This window comes from Dipodomys spectabilis, unplaced genomic scaffold (genome assembly GCF_019054845.1).
Source record: "Dipodomys spectabilis isolate Male_0828 unplaced genomic scaffold, ASM1905484v1 ptg000063l, whole genome shotgun sequence".
NCBI lineage: Eukaryota > Metazoa > Chordata > Mammalia > Rodentia > Heteromyidae > Dipodomys > Dipodomys spectabilis.
The window spans coordinates 6138900-6156971 of NW_024870740.1; the positions used below are offsets into that span (position 1 = coordinate 6138900).

At 38.3% G+C, this 18072-nt stretch overlaps 1 protein-coding gene across 1 annotated transcript in view; it reads right to left on the reverse strand.

The window, feature by feature from the left end:
* The window catches only part of Snx16 (sorting nexin 16), a 38947-nt gene extending 31458 nt beyond the window's left edge, over positions 1 to 7489 (reverse strand). Inside the window, exons 1-2 of the mRNA XM_042680702.1 lie at positions 7243 to 7489; positions 4688 to 5148 (exon numbers count right to left, since the gene is read on the reverse strand). Coding sequence (XP_042536636.1) covers positions 4688 to 5047 — 360 coding nt within the window. The 5' untranslated portion in view covers positions 5048 to 5148; positions 7243 to 7489. The remainder of the gene's footprint in view (positions 1 to 4687; positions 5149 to 7242) is intronic.
* Between the last annotated feature and the right edge of the window lie 10583 nt (positions 7490 to 18072).

Below are 18072 nucleotides of genomic sequence, written 5' to 3' on the forward strand. Positions count from 1 at the left end.
CTTACACACACTAAGTGATCTCTTCTGTGGCCTGTGAAGAGTCTTATTTTTCTAAGAAAGAAAGAATATTGATCTTTGTATCTTACTTTTTCTAAAAAGTTCTTTCTAACTTTGTATTCAGTGTTTCTAATGAAAAAGAATTATATGCAGTACTAATCATTTTATATTCTAATAGCAGCTATTATTTCATTTGAAGCTTAGCTGTGAAGTCCTTATTTATAAGGTATATAAGGTATATACAGAAGGTTTTTAACGTATATAGAAGCATGCCTGAAATTATAAAATATATATGGAAAAGTACAAAGTATAATTTTAAGTGTATAACTTGATACATTACATTATCCCTTGAAGACCCTCTTGTTGCCTTTCAGATCCTAATCCCCATCCCTCCTAGCCACCTTCAGTTTCTAACTATCCCCCTTAAAGACTTAACAATGTGAAAGACAAGATCTTAACAGTCTAAATTTTATTTATTTAAGCTACCAATTCAAAGGTTGAGAGATCAGAGAAACAAAGGATCAAAGGACAAAAGATCAAAGGAACATATCTAGGAAAAAAATATTTTGAACATCTAAGGCTCTCAGCTTATTATCTCCACCTCATATCTTTTCTTCAACTCAATCAAGATACATACATAGTATCCCTGTGTATCTCTTTTTTTTTTTTTTTTTTGGGTCTGGTCGTGGGGCCTGAACTCTGGGCCTGGGCGCTGTCCCTCAGCTCTTCAGCTCAAGGCTAGCGCTCTACCACTTGAGCCACAGCGCCACTTCCGGCTTTTTTCTTTTTGCTTATGTGGTGCTGAGGAATCGAACCCAGGGCCTCGAGCATGCAAGGCAAGCGCTCTACCACTGAGCCACCTTCCCAGCCCTCCCTGTGTATCTCTACACACATATAGGACTTTGAAACCAACTAGGCATTTCCAATGCATCATTTTCAAAAACAAATCCTCATCTACCTCAAAAATCTGCCATCTGATTAAACAGTAATCTTTACTAGTCTTGTTGACTTTGCCAACTTTGAGGCCAGCTTTGACTTCTTTCAACATTCTACTTCCAAAATATTAGGAATTTTACTTTCAGAATAACTTCTTGAAGCCTCTTAATCATCCTAGTCTATGTCATTCTGCCTCCCTGTATTATTTCAGACCTAACTGCTTCCTGCTATCAAAAGTCCTCATATTATCTAATCTCAGTTCAGCAGCCAGAATAAGCCTTTTAAAATATTAAGCCATATTACATGATTCTTCTTTTAAAATCCTTTATAAATATTCCCATCTTACTTGGAGTATAATTCAAAATTCTAAAGATGTGAGCTATCTGTGTGCTACAATCTGTGTAGCCTGCCTTTTACCTACCATCTTAGACCTATCCATTTGCTTATTCTGTCAGCCATAAGAGTTGTTGAACCTGTTCCATCTACATGGAAAGCTCTTGCCTCAGATAGTGCCTATTAGTATTAACATTTTTTTTCCCTGTGAAATCATGACTGGCAACAATATTTAAATCTTTGTCTGTCATTTCTCTAAAGTGGATACCAGCAATATCTTTAGTTATCATTTATTGATTGATTCATTTACTTAAATTGCCAAACTACCATCACCAGAAAGAGTAGTAATTGAAAAAGCTGAGTTAAGGAACATATGAATAGGAGTACTTTTATCTTTTTACATCTTCTTCCATAGTACTATCAAGGAAGACTATGGATTCTTCTACGTCATGCAAGACACCTATATTTATATATTACTGCCTTACTTACTTAATTAATTACATATTACTGCCTTATTAATTACTGCCTTACTGGCTACAAACTAGCATTTTCACACATATCACAATTTAGTCCATTTAGGCTACAAAATACCATAAATCAGATACTTCATATGGAATAGAAATAAATTTTTTTCACAATTCTAGAGAGTGGGTAGTCTAAAATCAAGATAATATCAGATTTGGTGTCTGAGGAGGGCTCAATTTCTGTGTCCTGGGACAGGCATAAAGGACACACAAGGGAGCTCTATGGGCCTTTTTTAATAAGAGTACTAATTCCATTTATGAGGGCTCGTCCTCCATCACCCACAAATTCCCTACATCTTAATGCCATCATCTTGGAGTTTAGAATTCTGAGGGGTTGGAGGACATAAACATTCACATAATCATGTTACCTAAGTAATATTCATTCTTTCATAAAGAAGGTAGGTAAATGAAAGGTAATGAGCCATTACATAATTTCTAAAACTGTTCTCGAAAGGAAGTTTTATGTAGTTTTTCTTCCTTATAATAATTTTAAAGACTATCTCTTCATAATTTGGGTCAACATTTTTCCTTAGAGGCTCTCTCATCTTGGCATAAACTGGTGGCATGACATACTAAGACAAACTAAGTTTACTAAAGAAATTCCAAAAACTAAACTCTTTGAACTAATGTTAGCAAGGATAACATACATAAATGTACATAGGTCAACATACAAGGTCAAAGTATGTAAATTAGTAATGAACAAATAAAAAAAACCCCTAAGAAACAAGACCCATATCCAAAAGTAAATCAAACTAAGAGGAAAAAAAAAATCTCTGTATTGACCACCATTTAGAAAAAAATTAAATACTTAAGGCCTAGTTCATATATTAGAAGACAATACTGAAAAGATATCAGCTCTCTTTGGACTTATTTACAGATTTAACCAATCTCATCACAAAGGTTCAAGAACAGCCAAGTCAATCATGAAGAAAACAAAGCTAGAATACTTAAACTGCTGGGTTTCAAGACTTATAATGAAGGTTTACTAATTAAGGCTGTGAAATTAATGTGGGATAGAAAAACAATGCAGAAATAGAGGTATACATTTATAGTCACATGATTAATGCGACAGACAACATTGAAAATGCAGAGGGATATGTGTTGTTAACATTTTTTTCTCATTTTCAAATTGGTGTTCTTTTGAACTTGCTTTTTAAAAATTTCATTTGTGCTGTCATCTTCAAATAGATGTACAAAGGGATTTCAATTTAATATGTACATTTATGCATACAACGCAGTTTGATTAGAGTAGCACTTTCCATAATTCTCCCAATAGTGATTCTTTTAAAAGCCTGATTAATTGATCTCAGCAGTCTGACCCTTATGTTATACCAGTGACAAAAAATAACTCTGGATGATTTACAGATTTAATGTGAAAGACCTAACTAAAAACTTAGAAGCTGGATGCGTGGCTCATGCCTGTAACCCTAGCTACTCAGGAGACCGAGGTCTGAGGATCACAGTTCAAAGCCAGCCTGGGCAGGAAAGTCCATGAGACTCTTATCTCCAATTATCCATCAGAAAACCGGAAGTGGCACTGTGGCTCAAGTAGTAGAGTGCTAGCCTTGAGCTGAAGAGCTCAGAGACAGCATTCAGGAGCAGGGTTCAAGCCCTATGACCAACCAAAAAAACCCCAAAAAACAAAACAACAACAAACTTAGAAGAAAACATGAAGAACATCTTTATAACTTTGGTATAGACAGATTTGAAAAAGTGGTAGTGAAAGCTGGGTTCGGCAGTACATGTCAGTAATTCTAGCACATGGGAAACACAGGCAGAATGGCAATGGAAATTTTGAAAATTTGAAAACTGAAAAGTTGAGAGCAAACTGGGCTACATATACCCTGCCTCAAAAAAAGCAATATAAAAAGTAGCCATAACATATTAATAAATTGGAATAGTAAAAAAGATTTTACCAAACATATTGTTAAGAATGTGAGAACTGTAATGCATGTATCCCAAAAAACAATAAAAAACATTTCCACAATGCATAGAAACTACAAATAAAGACAAGGAAACAAACTGAAAAATCTTAAACAGATTATCTCACAAGGTATTATCTAAAAGCTAAAACTTAAATTCTTAGCTGGGTATCAGTGGTTCATGCTTATAATTCTAGCTATGCAAGAGGCTGAGGACCCTGTTTTAAAGCCATCTTGAACTGAGACTCGTCTCTCCAACAGCTGGAAGTGGAGCTGTGGCTCAAGTGATAGAGTGCTAGCCGTGAGCAAAATTGCTTACAGACAGCATCCAGGCCCTGAGTTCAAGCCTCAGGACCAGCAAATAAATAAAATAAAATTATTTCATTAGTCATAGGAAAATCCAAAATAGCACTGAGATATTCTAAATAACTAAACTAAAATACAGGAAATGAAAAAAGAAAAACACATGTTGTGAAGATGAGGAGCAACTATAAATCACATGCACTGCAGTGGTACAAGCACTATGGAACACTTCCATTTCTGTCTTCTAAAGCTGGGGGTCATAATGCTGAAGGAAAGAGACTAGACTCAAAAGAGCAATTCCATTTATATAAAGTACAAAATAGGCAAAATGAATCCAGGCTATCAGAAAAGTATTTGGTGAGTGAGTGAGTCTGGACTGGCAGATGGCACAGGGTGCTTTCAGATGTTAATAATGTTCTGTTCTCTTGATATATGTGCGATTGCATAGGTGTGTCTGTTCTGTTCTCTTGATATATGTGCGACTGGTTTGTGAAAATTCATTAAGGTAAAATAAAAGTTTATTATAGATAGCATGAGAGATTTCAAGGATATAACAATAAAAGTATGTTCAAGGAACTCTAAGTAAAGGTATATATCAATTAGCACAAGTTTAAATACAGAATTATCCAGTCTTTCACTTTCCATTGGTGTACAGCAGAAAGCAATACTTACAGTAAATTTGGCTCTTTCTTCCATCACCTCATAGCCCAGTATAGTAGGTGTAGATGGTCTGTCTTCCCAATTCACTGTTTCAGGATTTTGTTCTTCAGGTTCTCTTGGTCTAGCAGAATACTCAATGGAAGAATCAGTTCCTGTAAATCTAGTTCTAATGAGAGGACTGCTACAGACAGATGAAGTACTATCCATTCGATCAGGAACACTTGTCTGTTTAAAATTACCCATATTTGAGTCTTGAGAGTTTGAGCTTGTTGAGACACTGCCAAAAGAAGAACTTCTCTGATTTCTGTTGTTTGTAAAACTGGAAGCAGAGTTTCCTAGGGGCATAGGAACTGGAACATAAGGAGTTGCCATCTTCTTTGGCCTTTGCAACAAAACCTGTATTCTGCAGAGTCCTAACACTTAGACAACAACTAATATGCAATCCATTGTTTCTTTCCCTAGGAATTCATTATCTAAAAATAAGAAAAACACAATGAAAGATTAATAGGGAGACTAATCCAAAGCAAACAGAACATTCTTTTAAATTTGTGATGCTCTATTAATTTGTTTCAAATAAAAACAAACATGAACCCCTTCCTTTAATATCAAACCATTTCGAAGGACTCTGGTTTACAAGATAAAGAATAAAATGATTCCACATTCCTTTTCTTGATCCTCCTGCTGCTCTTATCCCATTTTTTTATATTGTGAAGGAGAGACTTGGTCCTAAGAACCACAAAAGAGGATTGTGTGAGGATTGGATTCAATCCCCTATAGGAAGAGGGAGAAAAGTAGCTTAGAATGAGAAAGAATGGCAAAGAAGCTCCTGAAGCTTTATCCTGACAGTGTTGTATACAGTATTAAAAGGCAAGAAGGTAGAGGAAAATTATTCATCGTTACCTTTTAGGTAGTTGAAACTCTTAAGGATTTATAGATAATACCACCAATCAGTCAGAAGCTTAGATACTGGTGATATCTAACAATTGCTTTTAAAGTAACATTTAGCCAGGGTTAGATGGAGGTTGAGAGGATTGCAGTTGGGGGCTGGTCTAGGTAGCCAAGTTCATGAAACCCCTTCTTAACCAACAGCTGGGTGTGGTCGTGCTGTCATTTAAGCTATGTGAAAGGATCAGCTGGACAGAAAAATCTGTGACACAGTCCACCTTAGAGGAAGAAGCTGGATGTATTTGTATGCAACTTTCATTCCAACTACATAGAAAAGCAAAAAAAATAATAAAATAAAATAGGAGGATCACAGTCTAGTGCAAAAAAACAAAAACCAGTGCAAAAAGGAGTGGGGTATAGCTAAGTGGTAGAGTACCTGCTACTCTTGTGGGTGAGGACTCCTGAGTACAAATCTTTGAGCCTTGTCCCCAAAGTAACAATTTGTAAATTTAGGATCAAACATATTTAAAAATTAACCTAATCAAACTACTAAAACTCAATGAAGAGTAAACTTGATAATAGTTTGCTTTGTAACCAAGAGAACATTTAGCAAATCTTTGTAATTCATACTTGATGTTATTAAAAGGATTAGAGTATTGTACCAGAATAATTTCACAACAATACAAAGAAGTAATGGTTTAACCATTAGGCTGTTAATAAACTCATAATCAATTAATAGACCACAGACCAACCAAACAGGACTGCACATAGCAACAATGGGTCTGCCTGGCCAATTTTATCCGCGCAACACCTAGGGTGAGAAATGTAGGATTTGGAAAGATGCTGAAACTGAATTTTTTTTTTAAACTCAGCATGTGGCTCTGAATAACCTTCCCTATTATCACGGATTCTAGAAACTGAGGCTCTGCCTGATGGCCTCTCCTCACTTCCTCCTCTTCCTACGCCCCCCACCCCAAAGTAAAATTTAAAAAGTCGAAATCTCTACCTTCTCAACGTCTGCGGGATGACCTTGCCCTCCGCCACCTGAGGTCACCAGGCCAGGGGAAGGTGGCATATCAACACAACCACCAACTCCCATCGGAGGGGACACTGTCTGAACGTTCAGAAAACGCACTGTGCTCCTTAGGAGGGCCTCTACTTTGGTCCTCCCCAGGAGATGCTCCAGGAAGAATCACCTGGGCCTCCCCTTGGGCAGGTGAGGTACTCAGACGCTAGGCGGTGGGCACAGACCGACCCCCTGGGGATATGGTCAGGGGGAGCCCGGGCTCCGGCCTCAGGCTCCGTGGGCGGCAAAATCTGCAGCTCTCGGTGGTTCCCGGGGGCGGAGGCCTTAGGGTCTGCCCTGGCCGGGGCGGAGCCAGCGCTCCAGACCGCGGGCGGAGTCCGGGGGTCCCGTCTATGCGGAGGGGTTCGGGGCTGGGGAGAGGTCCCGGGGTGTCTCTTCCCCTCGACAGGTGCTGGTGTCCCGGCACGCCCGCCCGGGGTCCCCCGCCCGCCCGCCCGCCCGGGGTCCCCCGCCCGCACGCCCGCCCGCCCGGTGTCCCCGCACGCTCTCCCGCCCGGTGTCCCCGCACGCCCGCCCGCCCGGTGTCCCCGCACGCCCGCCCGGTGTCCCCGCACGCCCGCCCGGTGTCCCCGCACGCCCGCCTCTCAGTCCGTACCTCAGAGCACTCCACCACCAGGCTCCAGGGCGCTCCCCGGGGGAGGTGAAGCCGGCCGGTCCTCAACCGCAGCTGGTCGCCGCCTCCCACGGCACCGGGATGCCACACGTGACCCTCAGCCCCGAACACGGCTGCTCCTCACCTCCGCCCGCCACTGGGCCCCGGTTCCCGGCAAGTGGAGGGCGGGCGTCCGGAGTGCCGCTCCGGAAGTGACGCCACGCCAGGACGACCATCCGGGAGGCGCACAGTTGAAGTGTCCGCTCCTGGCTCTCTGGCTGGGGGTTTAAATCGAATCCTGCGGTAGGAAGTTGGCACTTCTTTGTGGTAGCTTCTGGGAAATCCGGTGCGACGAGTAGTTTGCCCAGCAATTGACTAGAAGACTTCATTTCCCAGGAGGCACTATGGGCGACGTTAGCGTGGACTCTAGCTTTGCATCATGGGACTTGTAGTCTCCACCTATTTGGGCTGGTTCTGCTAGGTTATTGATTATTTTCCAGAATTGACAGGGCCTTAAGGGATAGCGACTGATTGGAAGAGTAGGCAGACAGAGCTCTTCACTATTGTCTATTTGCCTTATGTAATTCAAAAGTTACAGACTTTTGAATTGTTGAATTAAAAAATATTCTGGGGAGTAATTTATCCCAAATGATTAAATAAATAGACTGATTACACTTGCTCATATGAAAACTCACAAAGTTATCAATCACGACATTCTTTGATAGTTAAATATCAAGATTGAGATAAGTCTACAGGCCTGGTCATCCTAGGGTTTAAAGGTCATTCTATTTAAAGGATTTTATGGTCATTCTATGATTTAAAGGTCATTCTATGATTTCTAGGGCTTTGGAGCATTTCTGAGACGGAAAAATGAGAGTTAATGCAATAAGGAAAATGTGTCATAATAGTCTGCTTGGTTTGTGAACTAACTGTTGGCCTTTAAATATAAATGAAACATAAAATTGTGTTCTGTGGGAACTGGGGATTGATTATAGATGTTATTTCATGATATACTTGGCAGTATTAGCTTTGAACTAAGAAAAACATCACATAGTACATTAAAAACAACAACAAAGAAAAACCTCTTGTGTCCATATCTTGAGCTATGTCACTGAATAAAAGTAAAAAAAATCAGAGCAAAGAAAAATGAGACTTTAAAAATTTTTCTCAGGCTGGGGAAGTGGCTCAGTGGTAGATTGCTTGCCTTGCATACATGAGGCCCTGGGTTCGATTCTTCAGCATCACATAAGCAGAAAAAAAAGCTGGAAATTGTGCTGTCGCTCAAGTGATAGAGTGCTAGCCTTGAGCTGAGGGACAGTGCCCAAGCCCAGAGTTCAGGCCCTACCACTGGAAAAAAAATATCCTCAATCATTGACAAGGTTGTTGATGGCAGTGTAATTGGAAATGCTGCAATCTAGGCAAACTGTTACCTGAAGGAGAGATTCCCCAAGGAGGAAGAGGTTTCTACCTGGTCCTTGAGTACCAAGTTCATAATGTTAATCCTCTGCCTCGAGTTTTTAGGACACACCAGGGTAGAGACAAAAAAATTATTAGTAAAGCATAGCAAAAGAAGGACAGTGCATGACTTGGACATGCATATCTGATAGCAGATGCAAAACAGCTCCAACATCACAGATATTTATGGTAAAAGATTAAGCTGGGAGGTTTATTCAAATTTTCCAGAGGATAAATGCTCCCATTTTATTTGACACTTGGTATATCTTATCAATATTACAATTACACTGTTTTACCAATTGTGCCTAGTGATTTCAATAGTGATCAATTTAGTAAATTTGGGGGCATATGACATAAGATGTTAAAGCCTTTCTTCTAGGGATGGGGAAACATTTTTTTTTTTGGCTAAGAGCCATTTGAATACTTATAACATCATTCATGGGTCTAGAATGAATCTCACATTGACAAAAAGCTCCTAAAGTTATTGAGTTTTGAGTCCCACCTGAAGTTGCCTTGGCTATGTTTAACTAAATGATTTCTTGGGCTATAGCCCTGCAGACCAGAAGTTCCTCACCCTAATGAGTTCTTCCAGATGGTTTATTATGACAGGTTTCCATCCTTGAGATGACTTTTTTACAAACACTTTTTATGGAATGAAATCATTTTTAAGAGTTTTTTCCCTAGCTTACGTGTTTTTCTTTAAGATATCATTTCCAGGTTTCTAAAGTATACTAGAAATTATTTGAGCAAGCAGACAAGGTTGGAGGAAAGACTCTTTCAAAATGTTGAAGCTTATGAGACAGTGTAAAACCAAAAGGAAAGAAATAGCATCTTGTGCTTTTAGTTGTTATTCATTAATACAGTATCTCTGAATTTGTGGCGGCTGTTTCCCATGTCTCATTTTATTCTGATCTATCCTGCCTGAGTTCCAAAAAGAAACCTGTAGTGAAGAAAATCTGACAATTGAATGCATAGGAAGGCAGGGAAAATATTTAGGAAAAGAATGAACAAGTACATTCATACCTATTGAAAATATGAATCTACAAATACCACTGTTATAAGGAGGATAACGATCTAGAAAGGGGAATTTAAATTATCCAAGGACCATTGAATCATGTACAAATTATTAAGCAAAGAATAACAAAATCTATACACTACATGTTTTCTGGCATTGATAAATATTATTTCTTCAAATGATTAAACAGATTCAGTAACCAAGTTTGAGTAGTCAAGTTAAAAATATCACATTACGATAAACCATATTTTATGGTTAGTCACTGTTTGTACAATTTCTTTTCTTCAGGTCTGAGCTGTCTCATATAGTGCCCATAATCAAATTACATTGTTTGAGTTTAACTTGAAGAATAACATCAAGTTGTTTTTATGCCTCATTACTATAATTTTATATAGATTATATATCCTTCAACGGACATTTTGAGTTTACCTAAGGCATAAATTTATATAATCATTGAGTGGTATAGTAACTGGAGTTGGTGGAGGAGAAAAGGGAAGGAAGAGTTAAAAATTATAGCATAAAATAAAGCATACATATTGAGTAGAGATCTTTTGAATGGTTTCCTAGATTCTAACACTTTTTCTTTCTTAGGAATTAGTCTCTCTCCTATACTGTGGGGCTTTTCATCATAGTTAGCTGAGCCTAAGTAGAACATTTGAATAAGTTATTTCCAACAATGGTTTTTCCTAATAGCTAAATTTGGAAATTGTATTTCCAACAATGGTTTTTCCTAATAGCTAAATTTGGAAATTGAGGAAATAAACCAGTTGGAAATCAATAGACCTGAAGTCAGGCCAAAGAAAATTCTGTGATAAGGCCTGTGAAGTTCCACAGCTATTTCCTCTGAAATTATTAGATCCTTTCCTTTTCTCAAATTTCTCCTGAACTCTTAATAGATAACCTAATGGTCTTTCAGTATATTAGCATTTTGCTTAAATCTGTCCAGAGTTAGTTTTCATAACACCAAAGGGCAAGAAATACAGTAAGTTGAGGTGATGTAAACTGCAAATGAATGCTAGTAAAAACTACTTCCTATCTGTTCAAATAGTTGTCAATTATTCATAAACATTCATAAACTAAGATTTTAAAACAAAGCGTGGTATCTTGTGATCTATCTGCTTATGATGTGAAGAAACATTTGCTCAATAACTTACGAATAAAGTAAAATTAATTTATCAAAAATAATTCCATTAATTATTTTGGTTTAATTTTATAGATTTCCAAATTCATGCATATTGTTTTCTATAGGTAGTGTTTCTTTAGCTTTAAATTTAGGATCTGCACTCTATTTGCCCTCTACCTTCTCATCGTCATGAATTATGATCCCTGAGAAAGAACCACAGTGATCTATTATTAGAGCAATGAGAGGTAACCAAAGTCGGTAACATGGCAACATGATAGCTCAGTTTATCTCAATAAATCTGTGACCTATCCAAGGCAGGAACTACATGATGTGTATAATAATAGAGATGGAAGCACATTAAAACAGCTACCATTGATTAGTGAGTTTTGCTTATATTACACCAGGAAAGTTTTGAAGCATGTATAGAAATCCTGCTGGAACATAATAATACATAATTTCCACAAATAGCAGTCATAGTCTTAGAACTAACAAAGCATAATGATCATAAAGGGCGTAGGCTGGACCTTCGAATAGCTATACTGACAAGACACTGGTTGACAACTCATCTCTGACCCCGTTCCAGGAATTGTGGTGCCTCTCACATTATTAACACACATAATAATATCTAGGCCAAGTGTTTTTTGCTTTCCCATGGACCATTAGCTATTTGTAACATAGTTCATTCATCCTAGCTATAGCTCACTCTGTTTTTTTTTGGTCTCGGAAAATGTTATCCTGTGCTTGTTCTATCCCCAGCTTTTTGATGGTTTTTATGCTTCACTATCTGGCATTTGTCTGATGTTACTTTAATTTTCCTTGTTGAGAGAGGGGAGAAATATTGAGAAGAAGTTGACAAGGCAAAGTACATTTTTAGAGCACAGATTAGGGTCATAGTTGAGAGAGGACTATCCCAGACAGAAGGGCATAAAGTATATTAATCAGAAATGTATTAGAATGAGACACTGTTGTTTGTATCTATGAAAGATTATAGAAACGAAATTTGAATTTTTATGTATTTGTGAAAACTAATGTGGAAAGAGATGGTAAAGTCTCAGCTCTAAGGCACTGGCACAGGAATTAAACATTGTAGGAATATTGTTAAATATTGATAAGCACTGATGCTGATAAGCCTTTATTGTGAGCATAATTTGAAAGTTTATTTTCCTGTAAATGTGCCGAGACATTGGAAGTTAGGGAGATTCAGCTTAGTAATTGACACCTCTCCAGCCCTCTCTTCATGATCAACTGTCCTGAGTGAGGAACTTCTAGCATTCAACTAAGTTGCCAGCACTGGCTCCTTTGAACCCCAAACAGGACCCTAACTCTTGCCCCAGGAAACAGCATGTGCTAGAGTGTTTCTACTACAAGCTTCGGTGAACTTTAGATGATACTGCAGCCACTTCTACCCTGGGCAGAGGGGAAGCTCTTCTTAGTGGCTCAGTAGAAGATGAACTTGGTGACTAGCACAACATAGCCCTTCCTTTGCATAAGGGATATCATGATGGGTACAGATTTCTTTGTCATACCTCTTTTCTGCTTTGATGAGCATACAGGAAATATCATTGTTTGCTGCCCTCTGGTGTTTCTTAGCAAGTCTAATAAAGACTACTATTTGGTGGACTTCTTTGCCTAGGTTTGCTTCTTATTATTAGTAGAAGAGCTGAACTGGTAACATGAAGACAAAGAGAAGTGGTTGCAGAGCTAGCCTCAGTAGCAAGAGGAATGGTTAGACTCACTCCATAGCAGACCTGAACACAGTGATAAGAGCAGAGTGTGAAAGTGGAAGCTGTCAGGCAACTGCTACCTCAGCAGAGCCAATGGCAGAGTGGCCATCAGGCTAGGAAGCAGAGGTAGTAGCAATAGAGAGGCAGCCATATCAGCAGTGATACTAAGTAGTTCCCATTGGAACAAGAGGAATCCCGATAATGGGAAGCTGAAATTGACAGAGGGCAGGCAGTAATGATAGTGAACCTGAATCTGACATTCGCTGAGATTAATGGCTAGGAGATACTTCCTACCACTGTCCAGCCTGAAGTACAAAAGAGCCGTAATACTGCAAGCTTCAGGGCTGATCCTGAAGCCCAGAAACTCTGGGATCAGGCGCGCAGCTCCCATAGCTGATTCCTGCCGCCCACCATTATCTACTGCCACTACTTGCAAATGCCTATTATTTGCAAGGTAGGCATTTCCTAGAACAACTGGAAGAATTTCTCTTCACCTACTCATGATTTCGAGAACAGATAGACCTCTGGCAGCTAGCTTATATGAGTTGGAAGATCTTATTACTCATTCAGTAAATATTTGTTGAGTGTTACCTTGTGTGCCAGTTTACTAGACTCAGCCTACAGGAATCTCCTAGTGAAAAGATAATGCAACACCATTGTTCCAATGGGGTTCTAGTGAATGTTTATTCAGGGATATTCAATAAACATAAACTTTTTAAAGCTATAGCTGAATGTATATTTTATATTTGTTGAAGAAAATAGAACTGCTTAATGTGATAAGGGTGTCAAGGAAAAATGAAACAACTGTAAGGTTGTGACATCAAACCGAGTGTCTTAGGGAATATGTCTGAGTTGCTGTGATTCTAATGTGGTCTAGCCTTGCAGGAAGTTTATTTCATACATTCCTTAGGCGATAAAAAGGAAGCAAATTAGTTAGCAAAAAGAATGCCCTTTTCCTACTCCTAAAAGCTATGATTCCAGGAAATAAGATGCCACATATTTCCTTAATGGTAAATGAAATCCCTAGGTTCTGGAGTCACTGGGTTTTAAACATGAATACTCACTTCCTGCTCTTTTTAAATTCTGACTTCTTTGCTAAGAAATGCATTCTTTCCTGAGTATTCTCATAGTCTGCAGGGGTACATTCAATGCTCCAGGAAACCTGTTCTGGTTTTTGCTCTCTGTCTCAGTTGCTGGATGAGTTGCTGTCACTGTCTTCACCGCTGGCTGATTCATGCTTGCCTTGACAGCTCTACACTAGCCTTTGCCCTAAGGGAGATTAGAAATGCAGTGTCTCTTGACTTACACTCTGACACCATGGCTTCAGGCTGGAAGTCTTCCAGCAATGCTACCTGATCCAGAGACCCACAGTGCAGCAATCGGCTGTTAATTGAAATGAAGAAGCTTTTTTCATGTTTGCTTGAATCCTGAAGTGTAACAGAGTCCATAACAGCCAGCTCTTTTGATTTTGTTCACAATCCTCTTTTCTCCAGGGAGCACCTTGCATATGGGGGGGCTCATTTGGCAGAAGTTCCTGTAATAACTATGGAGCAGACCTTATTGGCTGCCAACTCTGAATTTCTCTGTGTCTTGAGCATCCCTGTTTCATGAACCCTGGTAAGAAATCAGAGCCCACATCCCCCTGTAAAAGTCTTAAGTGCCTGCCACCTAGGTGCCTGAGATATAGGGTGTAATGCTTAATGGTAAAGCACATCCCAAGGTCAGTTTTGTGGTTTAGCTTAAAGCTTTGTTCCTGGCTGTGTTGTCCCCAAGCTTCCTAGAAGTTATGGGAGCTACTTAGTTTCTTTCAAAAAATATCAGAGCATGCCCATAGGCATGTGAAAAAACAGGTCAAGAGAAAGACGAAGAGAAGGAAAAGACTTATTTCTTGGTCCTAAGGGAAATTACTATCTTTTCTCCACTTAAGTATATACATGGAAGCACAGATTTCTGACTGCCATTGGTTATTATCTTAGAACTTCAAGGGAATCACTTCATAATGAAGCCATTGTGAGGTTGGAAGAGTAAAGAGGGATAAAGTATGTGTGGGTTGAAAGGGATAGGTGAGAATATTGAAAGCGGTAACACTGATCAAATGTCTCATTGACTCCATAAATGGTTTTGTTGAATGACAACTCTTTTTTACAACTACTAAAAGATAATAAAAATAAATAAAGATATCATTGAGCCTTTGATTGCGCTGTACCTCAAGGCCACTGTGCTTCTGAACAAATTTCCTAGTGATAAGCAAGCCTAAGTTGGGATTTTTCTATTGATATTAGTTTTACTACAATAATAATGGTAATAATGGTTGACTTTAAAATATTACAAGAACTTTTTATTCATTTAACACCTATACACAATGTTTTTAATCATACTAAACCTATATTTTAACTAACTATATATAAAACTGTGTGCATACACTTATATCTAGATATGCATATTGATATGTTTATGCAAATAGAGCCATAAGCATGTATATTGATATAAGTTTGGTATAGTTATGTCTATAAATATAAGGATGCACAACAGGGTGTCAAATAAGATTTCTATGTTGTCTTTGAATGGCAGCTGAAACTCAAAGCTGTGGATACAACTTGCTAAGTACTGCATATCTTAAGGTTATAACATATCAGTAATTAAAATCAGAGAATTAGCCCAATTACCAAGATCACCCAGGCATTATCAAAAGAGATTTAGGAAGAGAAGATGCAGTGTTTACTTAGAGAATGTCTTGTTTGTGAAAGAGGATTTCTCATTACAACAGCTCTTAGTTTAACCAATATTTTTCAGTCTTATAATCAAGATGGCCAACTTCTCAACCTGGAAGGTTACTCTTTATAATGCTTCTCTCAGTCGACTTCACACTTTAATATTATGTTTTAAATTAGATAGTACTAGGGGTATAAGTAATAGAATCTATGACTCAAACTTGATGAAATGTAAATAAGAAAATTTATTGGCTAAATTACCAGAAAATACAGAAGTAGAACAGATTTTAGGTTTGGTTAATTGCAAGACTTAATGACTCCATTCTGCTTTCTGTGGCTAATTAACCTTGTGATGTAGGATGGATGCTGATAGTAATCAAGTGCATATATTTCCTTGTTTATTTAACAAGAGAAATTAATTCTATTTCAATATTCTAAACAAGAGTCTGATATTTATCCCTAGTAAGCTAAATCACACTTTGAACAAAACAATAGTAACTGTGGCCAATGGAATAGAGTGTATTTGATTTCTTGATTAGACATTGTGTATGCCTGATTTGGGGGCATGAACCAGCTTTATGCAAGGTTACATGTGTTGTACAGATGGATATCTGAATTAAAATAAAAAGCTATTAATGCTAGGTATTTGTGGGTCACACCTGTAATCCTAACTACTCAAGAGGCTGAGATCTGAGGACAGTGATTTGAAGCCAGCCCAGGCAAGAAAAGTCCTTCAGACCTTTATCACCAATTAATCTGCAAAAGAAAAGAAAAGAAAATGAAAAGTCAGAAGTAGAGTTGTGGTAGAGAGCTCACCTTAAGCTAAAAAGCTAATGGGAAGCATCCAAGCCCTGAGTTCAAATCCCAGTACTGGCATACACACACACACACACACACACACACACACACACACACAGACACACAGACACACAACTATTAGGAAGAAAGAACAGAGCATAAATGCTAGAAAATCAGTAATGTTCTCTTTAAGGAGAGTTAAAGTCCTTATGAAGGATGATCAATAATGAGACATACTCGAATCCATCTAGGAAGAAGAATTTAGATAGTGCCCCAGTTAACTGCACAAGTAAAGATGAGCAGAATTCACAGAAAAGTTGGAATAGTTGGAGAACTTCTCAACAAAGGCCCACCGACACTTTCATTGGGATTTGTAGGCAATGAAATTCAAGTTAGGTGGTGTCCAGAAGGACCAAAGAAGAATAGTTGCTCTATTGACCCTGTGGCAGAGGTTCTGACTTCATTGTAGCAGCTTAGTGATGATGACAATAGTCATCTGTTGCCTGTCTGCTGACAAAACTTCTCACAGAGAAACAATGATATTGATTGTACCCTCAGTTTTCCCTTCCCTGGAAGAGGACAGGAAAAAGCAGGAGCATACATTAGGCTTATGTCTACAAGTTAGCTAAATGTTTCTGCTTATATGTCCCACAGATCATTTCTTTAGAGTCTCTTTCTCTCCAGCTACGTTTTCCTTTTTTTTTCTTCATTGTTTGGTATTGTTACCTAACCCAATCAACCAAAGCCAGAAATTTGGGATAATGCTAGATTTCCCTTACCTTCGTCAGAAGAAATCTGTCAATTGTTTGCTCAAAATTAAAATTTTTTTTATTGTAAAGATTCTGTAAAGAGGGGTTATAGTTACATGAGTACATTTCCTATTGTTGCTCACTATTTTTGATATTACTTTCTCTTCTGTCATCATTGTGAATACACTCGTTAGGCACTCACACTCAGCTGTTCTCCATGCTAGACATCTAGTCTCCACTTTGATGTGACAGTGAACATTCCAGAAATAAAAGTATCTATGCTACAATTCATCTTTTCACAGTTCTTTATTATTTCAGTCACTTATGAGATGAAATAGCCTTGTAGCTAGCACAAAATGATTTCAATGATGTGGTCTTGTCCAACATGCCAGGCACATGTTTTACAGTTGGCATCCTGTATCTGTGGTATTATATCTATAAATTGAACTGACCTCGGACAAAAATATTGAAAAAATTTCATCTATACAAAACATTTACATTTAAGTCTGCCAGAGGATTGCGTAGATTATACACAAATGTAATACCTTTTATATTTTCTTCTTCCAATGTTAGGGATTGAAGCCAGGGCCTTGTATGAGTTCTCTTACTGAGCAAGTGCTCTACCACTGAGCCATAGTCTCAGCCTTACTTTATCACTCTATATAAGACACTTGAATATCTGTAGATTTTTTCCTATCAGTTGGGGTGTCTAGAATCAATCCCTGACAGATTTATAAGTAAAGCTCAGGTATGTTTTTGTCAGAAACACAGAGAACAGGGCTCCTGAACAGTTTGAATAAAATGTCTACCTTTTTCTCACTAGATAATGTTTTCGTTTGTAATAGACTGTATTCTTCGAGAGAAGAAACTAGTTCTTTTTATTTTGAGGTTGTAGGCCTAACTGGTTATCCACTGATACATAACTAAACAACATAAGTTAGAGATATATAATAAGCATGCCTATTTTGCTCTGTTTGTCATAAAAGCAAATAAGATGGAAGATACAGCTCAGGCCAATTCTCCATCAAAATAGTTGGGGTGGTTCAAAGGTTGGAGACAGGGATCACCAAGAATCTGGTTCAGATGCATGTCAGCCAATTGATAGTCACATTGCTTGGGAACCAAAGCACCTCACATAGCTTTTACTTGTCTCTTTTTCCTTGTTTCTTCATAACATAGGAACTGGGTTCTAAGAAGTAGATGTTCAGAGAGAGGGAGGGGAAGAGAATCACTTCGAAATCATATCACTTTTTCTAAC